Source organism: Onychostoma macrolepis, chromosome 02, assembly GCF_012432095.1.
Source record: "Onychostoma macrolepis isolate SWU-2019 chromosome 02, ASM1243209v1, whole genome shotgun sequence".
Lineage (NCBI taxonomy): Eukaryota > Metazoa > Chordata > Actinopteri > Cypriniformes > Cyprinidae > Onychostoma > Onychostoma macrolepis.
Genome location: NC_081156.1, coordinates 35,429,165 through 35,447,498, shown reverse-complemented (window position 1 = coordinate 35,447,498; position 18,334 = coordinate 35,429,165). Strand labels below are relative to the sequence as shown.

Genomic DNA, 18,334 nt, shown 5'->3' with positions numbered 1-18,334 from the left:
GTGTTACCAAATACAATCTATCAATTTATGCCATTTTGGTGAGGTTTTTTTTCTTTCTCTATGAGTACGATATTTTCAATTTAAAATATGCTTATTTTTATGTTATATTTAATAATTCTTATGCTTTAGTAAAAAATAATAATAATAAAAAAAAATAATAATTTCAGTAAGTTCAGACTGCCGAAACCTAAAATTTTGGTGACTTTGGTGACATATGATGGCATAAAATATCAAAAATATCAATAACCGTTATATGGCTGTAGTACTCAATGACTGCATATAAGCTGAAATCTATAAACCATTGTTGTAACGAACTTAACCTCTTATCACAAGTATACTTATAAATATGATCTATATATTTGTCTGAGATACAACTATTTGAAAATCTGGAATCTGAGGGTGCCAAAAATCGAAATATTGAGAAAATCACCTTTAAAGTTGTCCAAATTAAGTTCTCAGCAATGCATATTACTAATCAAAAATGAAGTTTTAATATATTTACGTTAGGAAATTAAAAATATAAAATATTATTTAATTAGCACATTAGCATTTTATTATTATAATTTTTTTAAATAGTATATATGTTTATTTATTAATGAATTTTTATTTATTAGTTTTATTTTTATTAATTGTAGCTATTTTTAGTACTTAAACGTGAATACATTTTTTTTTTTTTTTAAACGAGAAATATTGCCTATAGGCAGCTAGCTAAAAAAAAAAAAAAAAGGTTAAGTTCAATAAGTTTTTCAAATATTTTATTTCAGTTAATGTGTACGTAATTTCATGCAACAGAAACATTTTTTTTTTTTTTATGGTTTTAGTTTTAGTTGACAATAACCCTGCCTCTTAACAAGTGAATTTGTAAACATCCTTAAAATAAAGTATATAGCACAGTCCTTTTTTTTCTTTTCTTTCTTTTTTATTAAAAAGACTTCAACATCAAAATGTATCTTTTTTTTAAAAGCAATTTACAAAAACATCAAATGTATTCATGTGGTCCTTCCACTGGTGGATGTAGTTGAGTCCTGTAAACTAAAGCTAATGCTTGTTCTCTCTGCTGGAGCTGATGGAGAGCCGAGTGGGTTTGTTTTCTTGAGGTTATGTTATGATCTGTGGTGAATAAGCTGTGCTTTAAGTGCTGGAGGGTTATCGCTGCACGTCTCTGTTTACGTCTCAGACGGACCGAGGCTTTCTCTCGTCTCATCAGGATGTGATGTGAAATGTTTAGCTTTCTGCTCCAATGCTCCTTCATTTGGCAAAGCTTTACAGAGAGGCTCGCAATAATAATAAAGATAAAAGAGAAGACGGCCGGCTCTCATCTGACATCAACCAAAGCTCATTCTGGATGAAATACTGTCTTTGATTTGAGGATCATCTCATGTTTTCTCTCAGTAAGAGTCAGAGCTGAATGCTAAACACATCTAGATGATTACATTCGGACCTGATTTTTTTATGTTTTTAAAAAAGTCTCTTTTGCTCACCGAGGCTGCATTCGTTTGATTAAAAATACAATAAAATCAGTAAAATTGTGAAATAGTATTACAATTTAAATCAGCTGTTTTCTATGTGAATATGTGTTAAACTGTAATTTATTTCTGTGATGCGCAGCTGTATTTTCAGCATCATTACTGCAGTCTTCAGTGTCACATGATCTTCAGAAATCATTTGCTGCTCAACAAACATTTCTGATTATTATCAATGTTGAAACAGTCGTGCTGCACAATATTTTTATGGAAACTGTCATACATCACCATTCAAGAGTTCAGGGTAAGTAAGAAATTAGTACTTTTATTCATTAAGGATGCATTAAATCGATCAAAAGTGTCAGTAAAGACATTTCTAATGTTTCAAAAGATTTCTATTTCAAATAAATGCTGTTCTTTTGAACTTTCTATTCATCTGTGAATCCTGAAAAATAAAACGTATCACGGTTTCCACAGAAATATTAATGTTTTCAACATCAAGAAATGTTTCTTGAGCAGCAAATGATTTCTGAAGATCATGTGACTCTGAAGACTGCAGTAATGATGCTGAAAATACAGCTGCGCATCACAGAAATAAATTACAGTTTAACACATATTCACATAGAAAACTGCCGTTTTACATTCTAATAATATTTAATATTTTTTCTGTATTTTTAATCACATAAATGCTGCTTTGGTGAGCAGAAGAGACTATCAAAATGTGTCTGATTCAGTAATTTCTCACATCTATGCGATATTTGCAGAATTCACAGCTTTATGATCTCATACCAGCTCCCATGAGCCTTTGCTTTGCATTTTCTGGCTTTATTTTTAAACAGCGTAAAACTCTTTGGTCATACAGTATATTGTGGCACTGCTGCTTACCAAATCAGACTGTAAAAGCGTGTGAGTATTTCTTTACCAATATGTTAATGACGATAAAGTCATTCTGCAAATAATTAGCAAAGTATAACGTGCAAAACAGCTCTTTTAAGAGAAGACACGCTGCTTTGCTTCTGTGACACAAACCAGCTTCACTCGTAAAATTTGAAGATAGAAATTCCTCTTTATGGAAAGATGTTGATGTGTTTGATGTGCTGCGCTATCCCAGAAGCCTCTGGGAGTGTCTGTGGTTTTCTGGGCGTCACGTGACCGTCTGTTTGTGCGTGTCACGTCTGTGTGGCTGTGTTTTATTGATCGTGTATTAATAGAAGCATAACTCATTTAGTCTGCTCATAAAAATGTAAGTGTTTGGTGGAAAAAGCTTCTTTTTGTCGGATGTCACGAGTAAGTTTCAGGAACATAATAACTGATGCGCTTTTAATTATGAATATATATTATCAGTGTACTGTATGAAAAATATGTGAGGAAATTCACATTTACGGTTTGAATATCATTTTAAAAATTTACAATTTAAATATATAAAATGATACAAAGTTTTTGGAGTTTGAATGTATAGTTTACTGCTTGAATGTAGCAGTTTTTACACTTTGAGTAACGATGCTGAAAATTCAGCTTTGATCACAGAAATCAATTACAGTTTAGCAGATATTCACATAGAAAACAGCTGTTTACATCGGAATAATATTTTAGGTTTTTTTATATATCGTGACACTGATAACAGTGTGTGAAACTGAGTATTGCTTTACCAATTACTAGTATGTTAATGTCAATAAAGTAATTCTAAAGAGAATACAATGATTTTTGTAAAAGAAGCTTGAAACAGAGCTTTTCTGTGGATCAGCAGCTCTTTTAAGAGAAGACACGCTGCTTTGTTTAACTGCTTGCTTTTGTGACACAAACCAGCTTCGCTCGTAAAATTTGAAGATAGAAATTCTTCTTTATGGAATTGATTGGTGGTTTTCTGTGATCAGCGTCATGTGACCATCTGTCTTCAGTTTGTGCATTAATAGAAGCATTAATAGAAACATAACTAGTTTAGTCTGTTCATAAACATCTAAGTGTTTGGTGGAAAAAAAGCCGCCATGAGTAAGTTTCAGGAACTTTGCACGTCATAGTAACACTTCACTTTCACAGTATTAATGTGCTTTTAATTATGATTTAATTATTAATATTATGTATTTAATATATAATTATAATTATATATTATATATTAATAATATTCATTGCATTCAAGTTACAGTTTTACATTTTTATCAGCTCTAATAAAAATAGATATATAAATATATAAAAAATTTTACAGTTTGAAAATATCATTTAAAGTTTTTGGAGTTTGAATGTATCATTTGTTGTTTGAATATTTAATTTAAATTGCAGAGGTTTATTTTTCTTTCTTTTTTTTCACTTGATAAAAAAATTAAAAATAAACCTCTGCAGTGTCATAGAAAAATAATAATAAAATAACAATTCAAGTGTACAGTTTCATTTTTTTTTTTTTTTTTTTTTTTTTTTGCATCTTGAAATAAATATTTCTGAGTTCTGTATCCCTCTGTGTTGTGTTTGTTTTTCTGTTTTTCTCATTTGGGAGACAACTGAGCCTTGAAATCTCTTTTGTAAATGCTTTATAAGGTATAAATAGTAAAAATAGATGGCTGGCAACTACTAAATGCTTTATAACTACCTGACTTAATCATGAATTACAGCAGATATGTGTTAATAAAGCATTTATTAACACACTGAGCAGCTATTATCATGTGTCTAAATAATAAGATTTATAAATATACATTGAAATAGTTTATTAGTCTCTACTTACACTTTCTAAATAAACTCCTAAATAACTGGTTTGTAAATAATGTAATAATTTAGAAATGAGTGTTAAGTATGACAATACAATTATTAAACATTATAGATATGCTCAAGAACAAAACATTTATAGCTGTGTTTATAAACTGCTTACTAATGCTTATTAATGTTGGAACAATGCTTTATAAAGGATGAATTGATTATGCTTAACTAATGATTCATAGATTCAAAGAAAAACACTCTGATAAAGTACAGATACTTTTTAAATTTACTTGAGTACAGTAAAAATACTTCACTACTGTCCACCTCTGATCACTGTAAAAAAAAAAAAGTTGACCTAACTCAAAAAAATCAACTTAAGTTAACTCAACTAGCAACCGACTAGAAATAAAGCTAATAAACTAATAAAGCCTTCTATATAATATGGGTAGCATTTGCCTCTTAAAACTGAAGGCAAACATTTATGCTGATAGACAAATGTATTAAACAAGTTGCAATGAGATGCACATATACAGTACCTCAGCACACGATTCAATCGTGGTGAGGATCATCAAATTTTAAATCAGTACTAAAATATTAACTTTGATCCACATGAGAGCTAATTGACAACAGCAGCAGCATAAATTAAGCCAGTAAAATTTCAAATAAGGATAATATTTTAATAATAATTAACATAAAATGTTCGTGCATGCTGGGAACTTGTGCAATATTGTTCAGTGTAAATTGTTTGTTGAGAAGTTGGGAGAACATTTGGATATATTGTGAACAAATGCTTGAGTATCTGCACTGAAAAGAATGATTCATTGAATTTGCACTTTTTTTTTTAATGGTTGCAATCAATTTATTTTAGCTACATTTAAATAAAAAAATTGAGTTGACTAACTTTCAACATTTTTTTTTATTTAAATGTAGCTAAAATTGTTTGCAACCACTTACATTAAAAAAAAATTGTATCATTTTTTTTCAGTGTAAGTAAGGTAAACAAAACAGCTTTTGCTAGCGACATGTTTAGAGTATTTTTGTTCACACACAAAAAAAATTAAACTGCCTTCTCCAACTAAAAATTCTTTGTTCAAGCTACTTTTTTTACATTGTTAGTAGAACTTTTGGAAAGTTGGATTTTTTTCAGTGGTTCGAGTTCATTCTCAGGCAATGCACTTGTGTTTACTGAAGCTCATTATCAGATCGTCAGTGTAATGCACCGCTTCTGTTCTCAGAATCACGATGCCAGCTGCGTCGTCTGTCGGATCGTCTCTCGCTCAGACGAGTTTGAGCCGCCCGTTCTCCCGCCGCGGCCCGAGCTGACGGTGACCCTGAGCGGTCAGTGGGCTTCCCGCCGCTGCGAGGTCCGGCCCGAGGTCCTGTTCCTCACGAGACACTTCATCTTCCACGACAGCAACCACACATGGGAGGGTCACTACTATCACTACTCTGACCCGGCCTGCAAACACCCCACCTTCAGTCTGTTCGCTCGCGGACGCTACAGCCACGGCCTGCGCTCCACACACGTCATGGGCGGCACCGACTTTGTGTTCAAAGGTCAGAGTTCAACTCACTTAACAGGTTTTTTTCAACTGCTTGCACACAAAATCTTTACTCATCACATCATCGCTTAATTTCATAAAACACAAGCCACAATTCTCTATGTAACACACAAATCTAACAGGAATTAAAATTATGGTGTTTGCTTTTGAGATGTGTTTGTGATATTTTGAACGCAGTGCTTCATTTTGCGAGAGATGTGAGGCGTTTTGCATTTTCTGTGTGAAATTCTTGGATTTGTGTGTAAAGTTTTGAAAAAAAGAGGCAAAGTTTTGAAGAAAATGTAACAGCAGAACTGTTTAATGTTTAAAAAATTGTGTATATCACAATGGAAATGAATAAATAAATACATACATTATTAAATCATAATATTTCTAAACATAAAAAAATATAAAATCTTTACAGTCTGAAATATTTATTGATATTTATAAAAATTGTGTACATCACAATGCAAAAAATTCGTAATGGTTCTAAACAAAATAATTCTAAAATCTTAACAGTCTGAAACAGATATTTATACATTTTCATAAATATTTGTTTTTATATATATATATACACACACATATACTGTATACATAGACATGCATACATACATATTCTCTCTGAAAAAGGTTCAAAAATGGTTCAAAAATGGTTCTAAATATATATATATATATATATACATATGTATACATATATACATATGTGTATATATATATATATATATATATATATATATATATATATATATATGCGCATATATTCTTAACTATTTCTCTGTTTCTGATCTTGCAGTGAACCACATGCGCGTGACGCCGATGGATCTGGCGACCATGACTCTGCTGAAGGTGTTCAATGGGGACGGCTGCGGTGTCCAGGGCTCGTGGCAGGTGGGCGTGGAGCAGGACGTCACGCCGACCAATGGCTGCGCAGCGCTGGGGCTCCGCCTCCCGCACACAGAGTACGAGCTCTTCCGATTGGAGCGTGACGCCGGCGGACGACTGCTGCTGTTCAATGGTCAGCGGCCCAGCGACGGCTCCAGCCCTGACCGGCCCGAGCGCCGGCCCACGTCCTATCAGACGCCGCTGGTCCAGTGCTCTGCCGCCGGAGGTCAGAGGTCAGAGGTCAGCGCCGCGCAGCACCTCGGCAATCTGGCAACCACAGCAGCGGCGGCTGCGGTTTGGAGTTTGTGGGTTTCTGAGGGACGTTAAAGGGTCATGAAACCCCCAGCACCGGTTAGTTCTCACCACAGTTTTGAAAAATGTGTCCCTGCAGCACAGAAGCAGTCATAAGCAGCACAGCTATATTTGTAGCAATAGCCAACAATACATTGTATGGGGCAAAATTATCCATTTTTCTTTTATGCCAAAAATCATTAGGATATTAAGTAAAGATCATGTTCCATGAAGATATTTTGTAAATTTCCTACCGTAAATATATCAAAACTTCATTTTTGATTAGTAATATGCATTGCTACATGGAAAAAAAAAATCCTTAAAATTTACGGTAAAAAAAACGGTAGCTGTGGTTGCCAGAATTTTACTGTAATGAATACGGTAGCAACATTTTAGCTTTTAACTTAAATTTACACTTAAATACCGTAATTTCATTAACTGATATAATGTTAATATACCATCTGTTTTGTACCTTTGTAATACACTGATAACCACCAAAAGCAGGTGCTGATGAGAAAGACACGCGATGAACCAAAGCCCATCACGAGCAGCTTTTAAATATTAACATATATAGAAGTGGCACAGTGTCATTCACACAAACATCATCAGGGTAATACACCTGAAACTGAAATAATCCAATAAACATTCATTTAACAACATTAGGTGTAACATACAACCCTAATGTACAAAACTGATAAGAAAAAACTAAGAAGAAACATAGTTATTTCAACAAAAAAACATCAAACTTGAAATGTAATGCAGGGAATTCTGGGAATGTCAATTTACGGTTATTCACTGTAAATTACGTTCTTTTTCACTTCCAAAAATGGTCTACTACCGTAAAATTACATGTATTGTCCATTACAGTAGGGGAACTTACCATTAACCATTTAACAGGTTTTTACTGTAGTATTTTTACAGTCCTTTACCGTTAAATTCACGGTAATTTTTTACAGTGTAAGGACTTCATCTGGACAACTTTAAAGGTGATTTTCTCAATATTTAGATTTTTTCGCACCCTCAGATTACAGCTTTTCAAATAGTTGCATCTCAGCCAAATATTGTCATATCATAAACCATCTGGAAAGCATATGTATAAATATGTATAAATCTAAATTTCACAAAATTGACCCTTATGACTTGTTTTGTGCTCCATAGTCACATATGTGTTTTTCAGGGAACATTATACAACGTACATTTAAGCCATTACGTTAATAATGCAAGGGAGAGCAAGTATAAAATACAATATTACTTTAATAATAATAATAATAATTATAGTGAAAAAAATTCACATGGCGAGTCATAATGCACAACCAGCACCAAATGGACAGAACGGCAAAACTAACTCAATTATGATTGCCATCATTTAGAATTAACTTGTATTTGTGATGACATTGTGAGTTTTGATATATTTACGGTAGGAAGTTTACAAAATAACTTCATGGAACATGAGCTTTATTTAATATCCTAATGATTTTTGGCATAAAAGAAAAATGGATAATTTTGACCCATACAATGCATGTACAGTCAAACCAAAAATTATTCAGACAGCAAATATAATTTTGTATATTTTTTGCTAGTGGGTGCAGGACACTATAGTTCATTTATGTAAGTGAGGATAGCAAAATACAGTAAACTGTGACATATTATACCCAAAAATTCTTCACACAGTGGACTTCCAGTAAAATTTGGGATCAAAAATGATTCAGACACTTTGACCTGAGCATGTCTTGCTTAAGTGTTTTTTCTTTAATTGCTAATGTGACCTTTTTGCACCACAGACAGCATCGCCAGCCCGACCTGCCACCACAATCTGGCAACCACAGCGGCTACGGTTTGGAGTTTGGCATTTGAGGGTTTCTGAGAGACGTGAAAACGAACAGATGTTTCTGACCCAGAATGCACTTGAGTTTTCCGTCAGACGGGACGGACGAATGAAACTGCTGCACAACATGAACTGCACTTTACGAGAACGAAGCCCGACGCTTTCGCTCCTGACAGGACTTTACATCCTAAAACATGCCTGCAAATGAGATTCAAGGAAAAATCACCCAAAAATAAAGATTCTGTCATTATTTATTCACATTCTGTACAATAAAACAGTTCAAAATTAGTTGGTTTAAATGTTTGAAAGAAAATTAAGTTTGAAATGACAGAATTTTCATTTCTGGGTGTTTTTTCCTTGTCTGAGTGAGATGTGGACATTCATATGAGAAGTATTTTTATATGTGAGTGAGTTTGAGATGAAGATATGAACATTTTAAGGGCTACATGGAAGGAAAGGGAAATATTAAAACTGTAGATAATCACTGCTGACTTTTATAACTTTTGGTACTTAAATTACATTGAAAAAGAAAAGTCAAGGTGGAATAAAATAGTGCCTTAGATTCATCCTGAGCCCAAGTCCAAAGATTTTTTTTCTCTCTCAATAAAAAAACAAAAACATTTTTCTCTTTCAAAAAAGTTCTCTTTGAAAACTATTTTCTTTTTAATTTTTTTTTCTCTCATCTGAAATTTTTTTTCTCTCAATAAAAACATTTTTCTGTCATCATAAAAGCTATTTTGTTTCCTCGTCAAAAAAAGCTATTTGTTTTAATTTTTTTTCTCATCAAATTTTTATTTTTTTTTTACTTTTTTTTTCCTCATCTGAAAACATTTTTTACTCATTTTTCTCATAAAAATGTTTGTCATCAAAAAAATAAAATAAATCTCTCATCCAAAACATTTTTTTCTCACAAAAGCTTTTCTCATTCAAAAAACATTTATATAAAAAAAAAAAAAAAAAAAAAAAAAATTTTTGGAGTGAGAGTAAATCATCTTAGGCCTTTGAAGGATCTGAGACACTGATTTTTCCATCTTGATTTTCTTTTCTTGTCGTTGCGGTTCAGGTCTTCTGTATTTAACAGACTTCTGATTTTAGGAAGGCTTCAGATCAGAGAGTTTCTGACCGATGCGGTTCAGGTCAGCGCTGACCCTTCAGCAATTTACTGATGCTCATTCAGTCTCGCAGGAGTCAGCAAGTGGTCAAATGCAATGAATTACGAGTTTGCAAAGCATTTTATCTGCATTACAGCTGTTTGGATCATTTCTGTGAAACTCGCAGGACTTGATGAAGATCGCTCAGGATTCACTGAAGGGTCAGCTGATGCTTTTTAATAATATGTTTAGTACTTCTAACACTGATTTTTCATTTCTTTTCATTCGGTGTAATGACGAACTACAGTGACGGTCAGTGTTTGGAGGAACAAGAGAATAAATGTATTCCTGCTTTACTCTGACACTTCAGATGCACAAAGACACTTGTTTGAGAGTTGAAGTAATGTTTTATATCTTTAGATGTTTTGTTTTGCAGTGTCTGTTGAATTTAACACATTTATCAATCACACACCGACATCGTCCAAAAAAACTGGATCGTACAAGTGTTTGTTAATCATTACATTCTTTGGAAAAGAACAGAATTGACAGTGCAAAATAAATCTATGAAACATGAACATTATTGTTTGTCTCTAATGATAGACACTAGATATGCATTTCCTGTTTTGGAAAAAAATAAAAATATTATATATATAAATTTAGAAGTTTAGATTTTATTCTCTGTTTTGAGTCTGTAGTTGAGCTGGGTGTTAAGCAAAAAAATAAAATAAAAATAAAATAATAATAGTAATAATAAATAAAAATATTTTTATTTTTCCTTTTGACAATACATGTTATTTTAGTTTTCTTTCTATTAACTAATATACAATTATGTAGTCATAAACACTATTATCTTATTTATCTATATTATTATCTATTTATTAAAATATTTTAATACATTTTAATTCCTAAGTTTTTTCCTACTTATGTTCAAAAGACTGTAGAAAATAACCTGTACACTGCTAAAATAATGAAATATATAAAGTTATATACATGTAAGATTATATATATATATATATATATATAATTATACATTAAATATGAACTGTTATAAAATCACACACACATATACATATATATATATATAAACAGTTCATATTTATTTTATATATATATATATATATATATATATATATATATATATATATATATATATATATATATATATATATATATATATAAAATCTTACATATTTATAACTTCTCATCAAACATTTATCATATTCAAAAAATTATAAAAAATCTCTCATCAAAACACTCATTTCATCAAAAAATGTATTTTTGACTCGTCTAAAACTTTAACTAGACAAATGACAGACAAACATGAGGTTGAGTTTTTTCTTTTATTTCTTCAATGTCGTCTAGTATGAGACAGTAAAGTGAAGACATCAGTGAACGTCTTGTGTGGATAAATGCTGCTTTGACAGAAAGTACATTAATAATATAATTAATAAATGATAATTACAGTAATAAAACAGTCTGCGTTGGTGTTGTTAGGAACAGAAACAGAACGAATGTACAGAAGGAGGCACCTGTGTCTCTGGTGAAGGTCCGAAGCTCTTCCTTCGTCTGGATGAACCATTAAAACCACATTTACACTTTCCATCGAGTTTGAGTGAAACGAAACGCGTTTGAGGGGAAGACTTTCAGAAGCAGTTCATGGCTCTAACATCCGTCTGGCCCTCAACAGAAAACAGCAAATGAACCCAAACAAAGAGAGACGGGAGTCTCTGATTCTACAGGATGAACTTTCCGAGGAAGAATCCGATGAAGATGGCAGCGATGACGACCAGCAGCGAAGGAAGAGAGCCGGCCTTCGACTCGCGGCCGAGTGCAGAGCTGGAGTTACTCGTGACGTACTCGCTGCGCTGGAACCTCCTCAGTCTCAAACCCTCGTCCTGATAGAGAGACAGAGCCTCGTTACTGCAATTATCTGTTCCTGAGAATGGGTTTTTTTTCATGTGTGACCCTGGACCACGAAACCAGTCATAAGGGTCAATTTTTTAATATTGAGATTTATGCATCATGAAATCTAATCTATCTCTGAAATCTATCTAAGAGAGCTGAATAAATAATCTTTCCATTGATGTATGGTTTGTTATGATAGGACAATATTTGAAAATCTGAGCGTGCAAAAAAATCTAAATATTGAGAAAATCTCCTCTAAAGTCGTCCAAATGAAGTTCTTAGCAATGCATATTAATAATCAAAAATTAAGTTTTGATATATTTACAGTAGGAAAATTACTAAATATCTTCATGGAACATGATCTTTACTTAATATCCTAATGATTTTTGGCATAAAATAAAAATGGATAATTTTGACGCATATTGTTGGCTATTGCTACAAATATAGCTGTGCTGCTTATGACTGCTTTTGTGCTGCAGGGACACATATTATGATCATTGAATCGTAATAAAGCTTAAATAATATATGAATATTAGATGAAAAACTTTTTTCAGTTAGTTGCCAAGCCAACATTTCTAATTTTCATTTAGTTAAAGCGTAAAATTGCTAACTGGACATAACGAAAACTAAAACGGAAATAAAAATAAAAATAAATTAAACCTAAATAATAATATTTAATAATTTAATAATAATAAAAAAAAAGAATGAAACTAAAATTAAATTAAACCTTACCTAAACAACAATACTAAAAAAAAAAAATTTAAATAATTAAAAAAAATAATAATAATACACTGAAGCTAATAAAAATTACTAAAATAACAAAATGACTAAATACATTTTGCAATAATGCAAAAAAACTCTAAAATTACTATGTGGACATAAATAAAAATAAAATGAAACTATATATATATATATATAAAAAACAAATAAAAAAACAACTAATAATAATGTCAAAAGTAGAAAAAATAAAAATTCAAATGAGAAAATAATGCACTAAAGCACTAAAGACGACATGAATAAAAAATAAAACCTAAAAATCCCAAAACTGAAAATAAATGAATCCTAAATAATATTTACACAAAAACAAGTAAGAATGACACATAACTAAATTACAAAAAAATTAAAAAGACGGAAAGCACTAAAATTACAAACTGGACTTTAATAAAAACAAAAACCAAACTAAAAATCAAAATAATTAAACCTAAATAATAATGTAAAAATAAATAAATAAATACATATATTCAAAATATCCATAAAAACCCTAATAGTACATAAATGATATTAAAATAACAGGTGAATCAGTCAAACTTTAGTAGTAGAAAATAATTAGTACATTTATACTGTTTCCAAGGATTCATTTAGAAGCCAAACTGACGCACCTTGAGCTGGCGATTCTCATCGTTGAGCTTGCTGACCTCCGTCTGCAAGCGTTTGCACTCCTCCAGGACCTTCTTCATCTCCGAGTCGTCCACGGCCTTCGCTGCCACAGACCCGTCCGCTTTAGAGGAGTTCAGAACCGGCGCCGATTTAGAGTCCATCTCGTTCTGGAGACCAAAGACAAAACAACACACTTCACCAACATTTAAACTCTCAGAAAACCTGGAAATACCATAAAGCCTGTAATTAGCTGAAGGTTTGTCTGTAAGGGTATTAACATGAGACATTATTAGGGGTCTGTTACATGTAACTGTTGTTTATTAGAATAATAATGTTAATTTATGATAATCAGAGTTTGTATCTGTGTATTTGTTATTCCATGCTGAAAAATCCAATATAAATCAATCAATCATCTTTATGAGTTAATATTTCTGGTAGATAAGTCACATTTATCTAATCTGATGAGCTCCTGCTTTATTAAAATAACAGCGTTTGATTGGATGCAAGACCTTTGACATCAACAACACAATGTGGGACATGTTTTCTCCTGCTGACCCCGCTGACCCTTGACCTACCCTACTGATGTCTCTACGCTGCTCTCTGCTCTGACCCTCACTGACCACTGCAGGCCTGCAGGCCTTGACCTCTGACCCTGTCGTTCTGACTTCCTGGGTGTCGCACCAGCTGCTAAAGCCGCCCGGAGCGGGAGGGAAAGGCGGGCGTCTGCAAAGCGGGGAGCGGAACTCGGCCCACGGAGCCGGAGCCGGAGCGGCACGGAACCAGTGAAGCAGGTTCCTCTTCTGAGGATTCTGGGACGCCGCAGCAGAGCGGAGGGGCATTCGTGAACAAACAGGAAGTCACATGAACAGTGTGTGTGTGTGTGTGTGTGTGTGTGGACTGCACGATTTGGGGGTGAAAAAAAAAAAAAAATTTCTGATAAAAATTGTGATTTTTTAAAAAGCTCCAGGGTTCCTGTGCTTGTTTGCCAGGTTATTACAAAAAAAATAAAACCATATAAAATTGTTAGTTGACATAAACTGAAACAAAATAAAATATAAAAAAATGTAACATTTCAGCTAGTTGCCAAAGCAACATTTCTCATTTTCATTTAGTTCAACTTGATATACTAAAATAACTAAAACTAAAATAAAATTAATAAAAACGATTTAGACTTAAACAACTAATAAAAACGACAAAAACACAATACAATTACTAAAACTTTCAAATTAAAACAAAATTCAAAAATTAAATATATACATACATTCATATACTTGTATGTTAACGATACTAAATAACACTGCTTGTTTGTACAGCTTCATAATTTGGATATTTTGTGTTTACATATCAATATAACTATAAGCTAATAATAATAATGATAATAATTTATTATTATTACAAAATAACAGTTTGAAAAAATAAAATATAATTTCACTGTAAAATAAAACAAAACACTAGTATTTAAGGAAAATATTAATATATTTTTATTTAAAAATATTAATTATGTTATTATTTATTTATATTTATGGCTTAATTTCCTCATTTATAAAGGTTTAAACCATCCAGCTTTTATTTTGGCAGAAAACCACAAGAAGACCTTAAAGCTTCTCTTTTGTTGGAAAAATGGCGCGTGTTGAATTTTTAAACACACGCTCAAAGCCACATCGTGATTTCGGTTTTATTTGCATTAATAGTGCAGCTCTTGTGTGTGTCAGTGTTGGTGAAAAGCAGCTACATACAAGCTAGTTAAAGGAGGAACAACGACGTTAATACAGAAAACTTAACTTCAAACTCTAAACAGCTGTAATAAAAAAGGTGCTGTAAGTGGTTTCAGACGTTTTGCCAACTTTAGCCAGAAACTCCCATCCGCTCTCTAAAACCCCGCCCCTCAACACACATCAGCCAATCAGAATGAGTAAAGCGATTGAGTGTTTGTGATTGGCTGACTCTCACACCCGTTTCACTGATAGCGGTCAAAAACAATCACTTCCAGCACCTTACCATAAGAGTCGAGCACGTTCTGCTGTTAAAACAGAATTATAATTCAGTTTAGAGCAGCGTGTAACAGGGTGGAGTCACACTCACCACTTTATCGTTTTCAGACGGCAGCTCAAAGACGCATCTGAGTTTGGAATCCATGAGATCATCGGGTTTCACGTCTTTCCACTGAAACACATGAAAAATAGGCAATTCATCAGCCACAACCACTACCAGCTGCCCTTATATATATATATATATATATATATATACACACACAACACAGGAATTCAAGGATTAACCCTATAAAGCCTGCTGTCTCCTATGTGATACATGGATTTCCAAGGCCTCTGAATGATCAAACTTTGCTGTTTCACACTAAATCGATAGTTTAGAGTTTATTATCCAGTAAAAGCTCTTTTAGTGTAATTGTACAAACGCCTTTCTGCTGTCAAATCTTGACTGGTTTTTCTCAAGTAAAGGTCAGAATAACTGCAGTCATGTCTCCAGATGAACACTTACTGGACTGAAGCAGCTCAGCTTTACTTGATTCTCCATCAATCATTTTTTTAATAAAATCAGTGCGTCTCAAATCTGATCATCAGGATCTTTTGATCTTTTCAGTCTCATCATATTACTGGAGATATAGAGCGACCGCTGATATTTACATCATTTTATGTATCTACTGTTAAAGATCTCATTGATTTACATCACAAGCATCCCATCATAGAAATATCAGCATCTGCACCAAATTCATATTTGAGTCTCTGAATAAAATCGAGCTTCATATTCTCTCTCTGAGCCATAAAAACCAAATATGATACAAAACACATATGCAAACTTTATGTATTTTGTCTGAAGGTTCATTAAACAGTTACATTATTTCATATGTCAGGCCTTAAAGGGTTAAACAGCTGAGCTAAACAGGGTATTTGCTGCCATCTGCTGGTATGAACATGCAGTTACAGCACTGAACAGCAGCTCCACACACACACACACACACACACACACACACACACACACACACACACACACGAGGTTTACCATGGCTTCTGTGTCTGTAGCTCCTGGGGGGGCGAAGATGGTCTGTACCATGAACTTGTGTTTACTTTTCTCATTGGGGTCGTAATCAAACGGCTGCAGCATAACTGTAACATAAAGACAAATATTAACACATTACACTAATCATGAGAGTACAAGCATTTCTATAAACATGTATAATACGACTTATCTGCACATAATTTAAACTAATCAGTAGCCTATATTATTTTGCACAAGAAACAATAGTAAATATTCCATATAGGACAACAGTAAAAACATCACAAAAGTAGACTTCACATGAGGCTTTGTGTGAGAAACAGACAAATTTAAAGCAATATTTACTGCCGTATTCATGAGTTTATGAGAAGCACCAATGTCTGAGACTGAGCTGTTCAATAACTGGTCAAAACCTGTATGATTCATTCACTTACTGGAAACAGCAGTCAACGGATCACTTTTTAGTGAATAACAGCTTAAATTTGGGTTTGTTCTTCACACAAATCATCATATGACTTCAGAAGGCTTGGACTATATGAATTTAGTCATATTAACTGCTGTTATGATGCTATTATGGTGTGTTGTGAAGCTTTAAACTTAAATCTATAAACTAGTGATGCAAAAAAAAGTCTGAAATTACAGTTTTCATTCAGCTAAAAACTGAAACCGAAAATTACGTTTATTTAATAATCACTTAATTACTTATTTAGTAATCAACCCTCAAATAAGTGTTGCATATAGGCCTATAGATTTAAATTACACAAGGCAAATTTTATCAATTTGTTAATGATATAATTATGTTTCTACTACAATTTATTGTTGAAATATAAACATTTAAAGGTGGCTGTAATAATGTTTTCATTACTGATTCATTCAAACATACATTTTAGGGCTGGACGATATGGCCAAAATTTATCTCAATATATTTCGGAGTATACGATATAATGCCGATATCAATATGAACACTATTAAAAAAGCCTCATAAAATTGCCAAGAACAACTCATGAAAAATGAATTTGCCAAGTCTATGAACAGCATTTTCTGAAGAACAGCATTTATCTGAAATAGAAATCTTTTGTAACATCAGAAATGCCTTTATCATCACTTTTGATCAATTTAAAGCATCCTTGCTAAATAAAAGTATTAATTTCTATTATTTCTTACCAAAAAAAAATTAAAAAAATACTGACTCCAAGCTTTTGAATGGAATAGTGTATGATGTTACAAAAGCTTTTTTTATTTCAGATAAATGCTGATCTTCAGATCTTTCTATTCATCAAAGAATCCTGAAAAAAATAATAAAAATTACTCAACTGTTTTAAATATTGATAATCAACAAATCAGCATATTAGAATTATTTCTGACGGATCATGTGACAGTGAAGACTGGAGTACTGATACTAAAAATTCAGTTTTGATCAAAGGAATAAATTATATTTTAAAATTTATTTAAATTGAAAGCAGTTATTTTAAATAGTAAAAATATTTTAAATTTTTTTTACTGTTTTTGCTATACTTTGGATCAAATAAATGCAGGCTTGGTGAGCAGAAAAGAATTCCTTAAAAAAACATTAAAAATCTTACTGTTCAAAAACTTTTGACTGGTAGTGTAGGCTAATTCTTCTTATAGATTTAAACAAATGTGCTTCAGCCAGTATAAAGAGTATGAAAAGTGCTCCGAGTTGCTGCAGAAAACAAAAACATGTTGCTGGAGACGGGTTTATTGAAAATGCAATCTGATTCTCTGCCAGCAGGAGGCGCTTTGAGAGCGGTTTCCCTGGTAACGGCTGTAAACAACAGCAGCTCCGCTCAAGAACGCTACTTTATCAGATAAAATGAAAATGCCATTGAAACTTTTCTGAAGACAGTGTGTTCCCTTCAGAGATGCATTTATATTACAAACACCCGCGCCGCGTTTTGATTTTGAAACGTGCAGTGCTCATGTTTATTCAACGAAGTCAAACACCACAAATAAATCAATGTATGGGAAACACTGGTAATGTATATCGAAATATCAAAAATGTGTTTAAAAATCATATCACCGTTATTTTAAAAAATGATATCGCGATATATATTGATATTGAATTATTGTCCAGCCCTAGATAGACAAAACTATAAGTAAGAATATAATGACTATATACAGTGCATATATTTATCAAAATGCTCCTCTCTAGAGCTATTTTTTTTCCCTGACTATCGTGTTTATGGTCATCGAATGTCTTTGACGTAGAAAATTATGTTATGTGACATTGTTTACAAGCTG

General features: G+C 32.5%; 2 protein-coding genes across 4 annotated transcripts in view; one reads left to right on the top strand and one right to left on the bottom strand.

The window, feature by feature from the left end:
- LOC131552684 (protein APCDD1-like) overlaps positions 1-10,385 on the top strand; it is a 41,848-nt gene extending 31,463 nt beyond the window's left edge. For both annotated transcript variants that reach the window (XM_058796617.1, XM_058796625.1), the window contains 3 exons: positions 5,384-5,705; positions 6,483-6,922; positions 8,644-10,385. In XM_058796617.1, the coding sequence (XP_058652600.1) occupies positions 5,384-5,705; positions 6,483-6,898 (738 nt within the window). In that variant the 3' untranslated portion in view covers positions 6,899-6,922; positions 8,644-10,385. The remainder of the gene's footprint in view (positions 1-5,383; positions 5,706-6,482; positions 6,923-8,643) is intronic.
- Positions 10,386-11,104: 719 nt separating this feature from the next.
- Positions 11,105-18,334, bottom strand: part of vapal (VAMP (vesicle-associated membrane protein)-associated protein A, like) — a 29,668-nt gene continuing 22,438 nt past the window's right edge. The window contains exons 3-7 of one of the 2 annotated variants that reach the window (XM_058761620.1): positions 16,079-16,182; positions 15,143-15,223; positions 13,636-13,869; positions 13,063-13,227; positions 11,105-11,673 (exon numbers count right to left, since the gene is read on the bottom strand). In XM_058761620.1, the coding sequence (XP_058617603.1) occupies positions 11,512-11,673; positions 13,063-13,227; positions 13,636-13,869; positions 15,143-15,223; positions 16,079-16,182 (746 nt within the window). In that variant the 3' untranslated portion in view covers positions 11,105-11,511. The remainder of the gene's footprint in view (positions 11,674-13,062; positions 13,228-13,635; positions 13,870-15,142; positions 15,224-16,078; positions 16,183-18,334) is intronic. The other variant, XM_058761623.1, reaches the window with a different exon arrangement.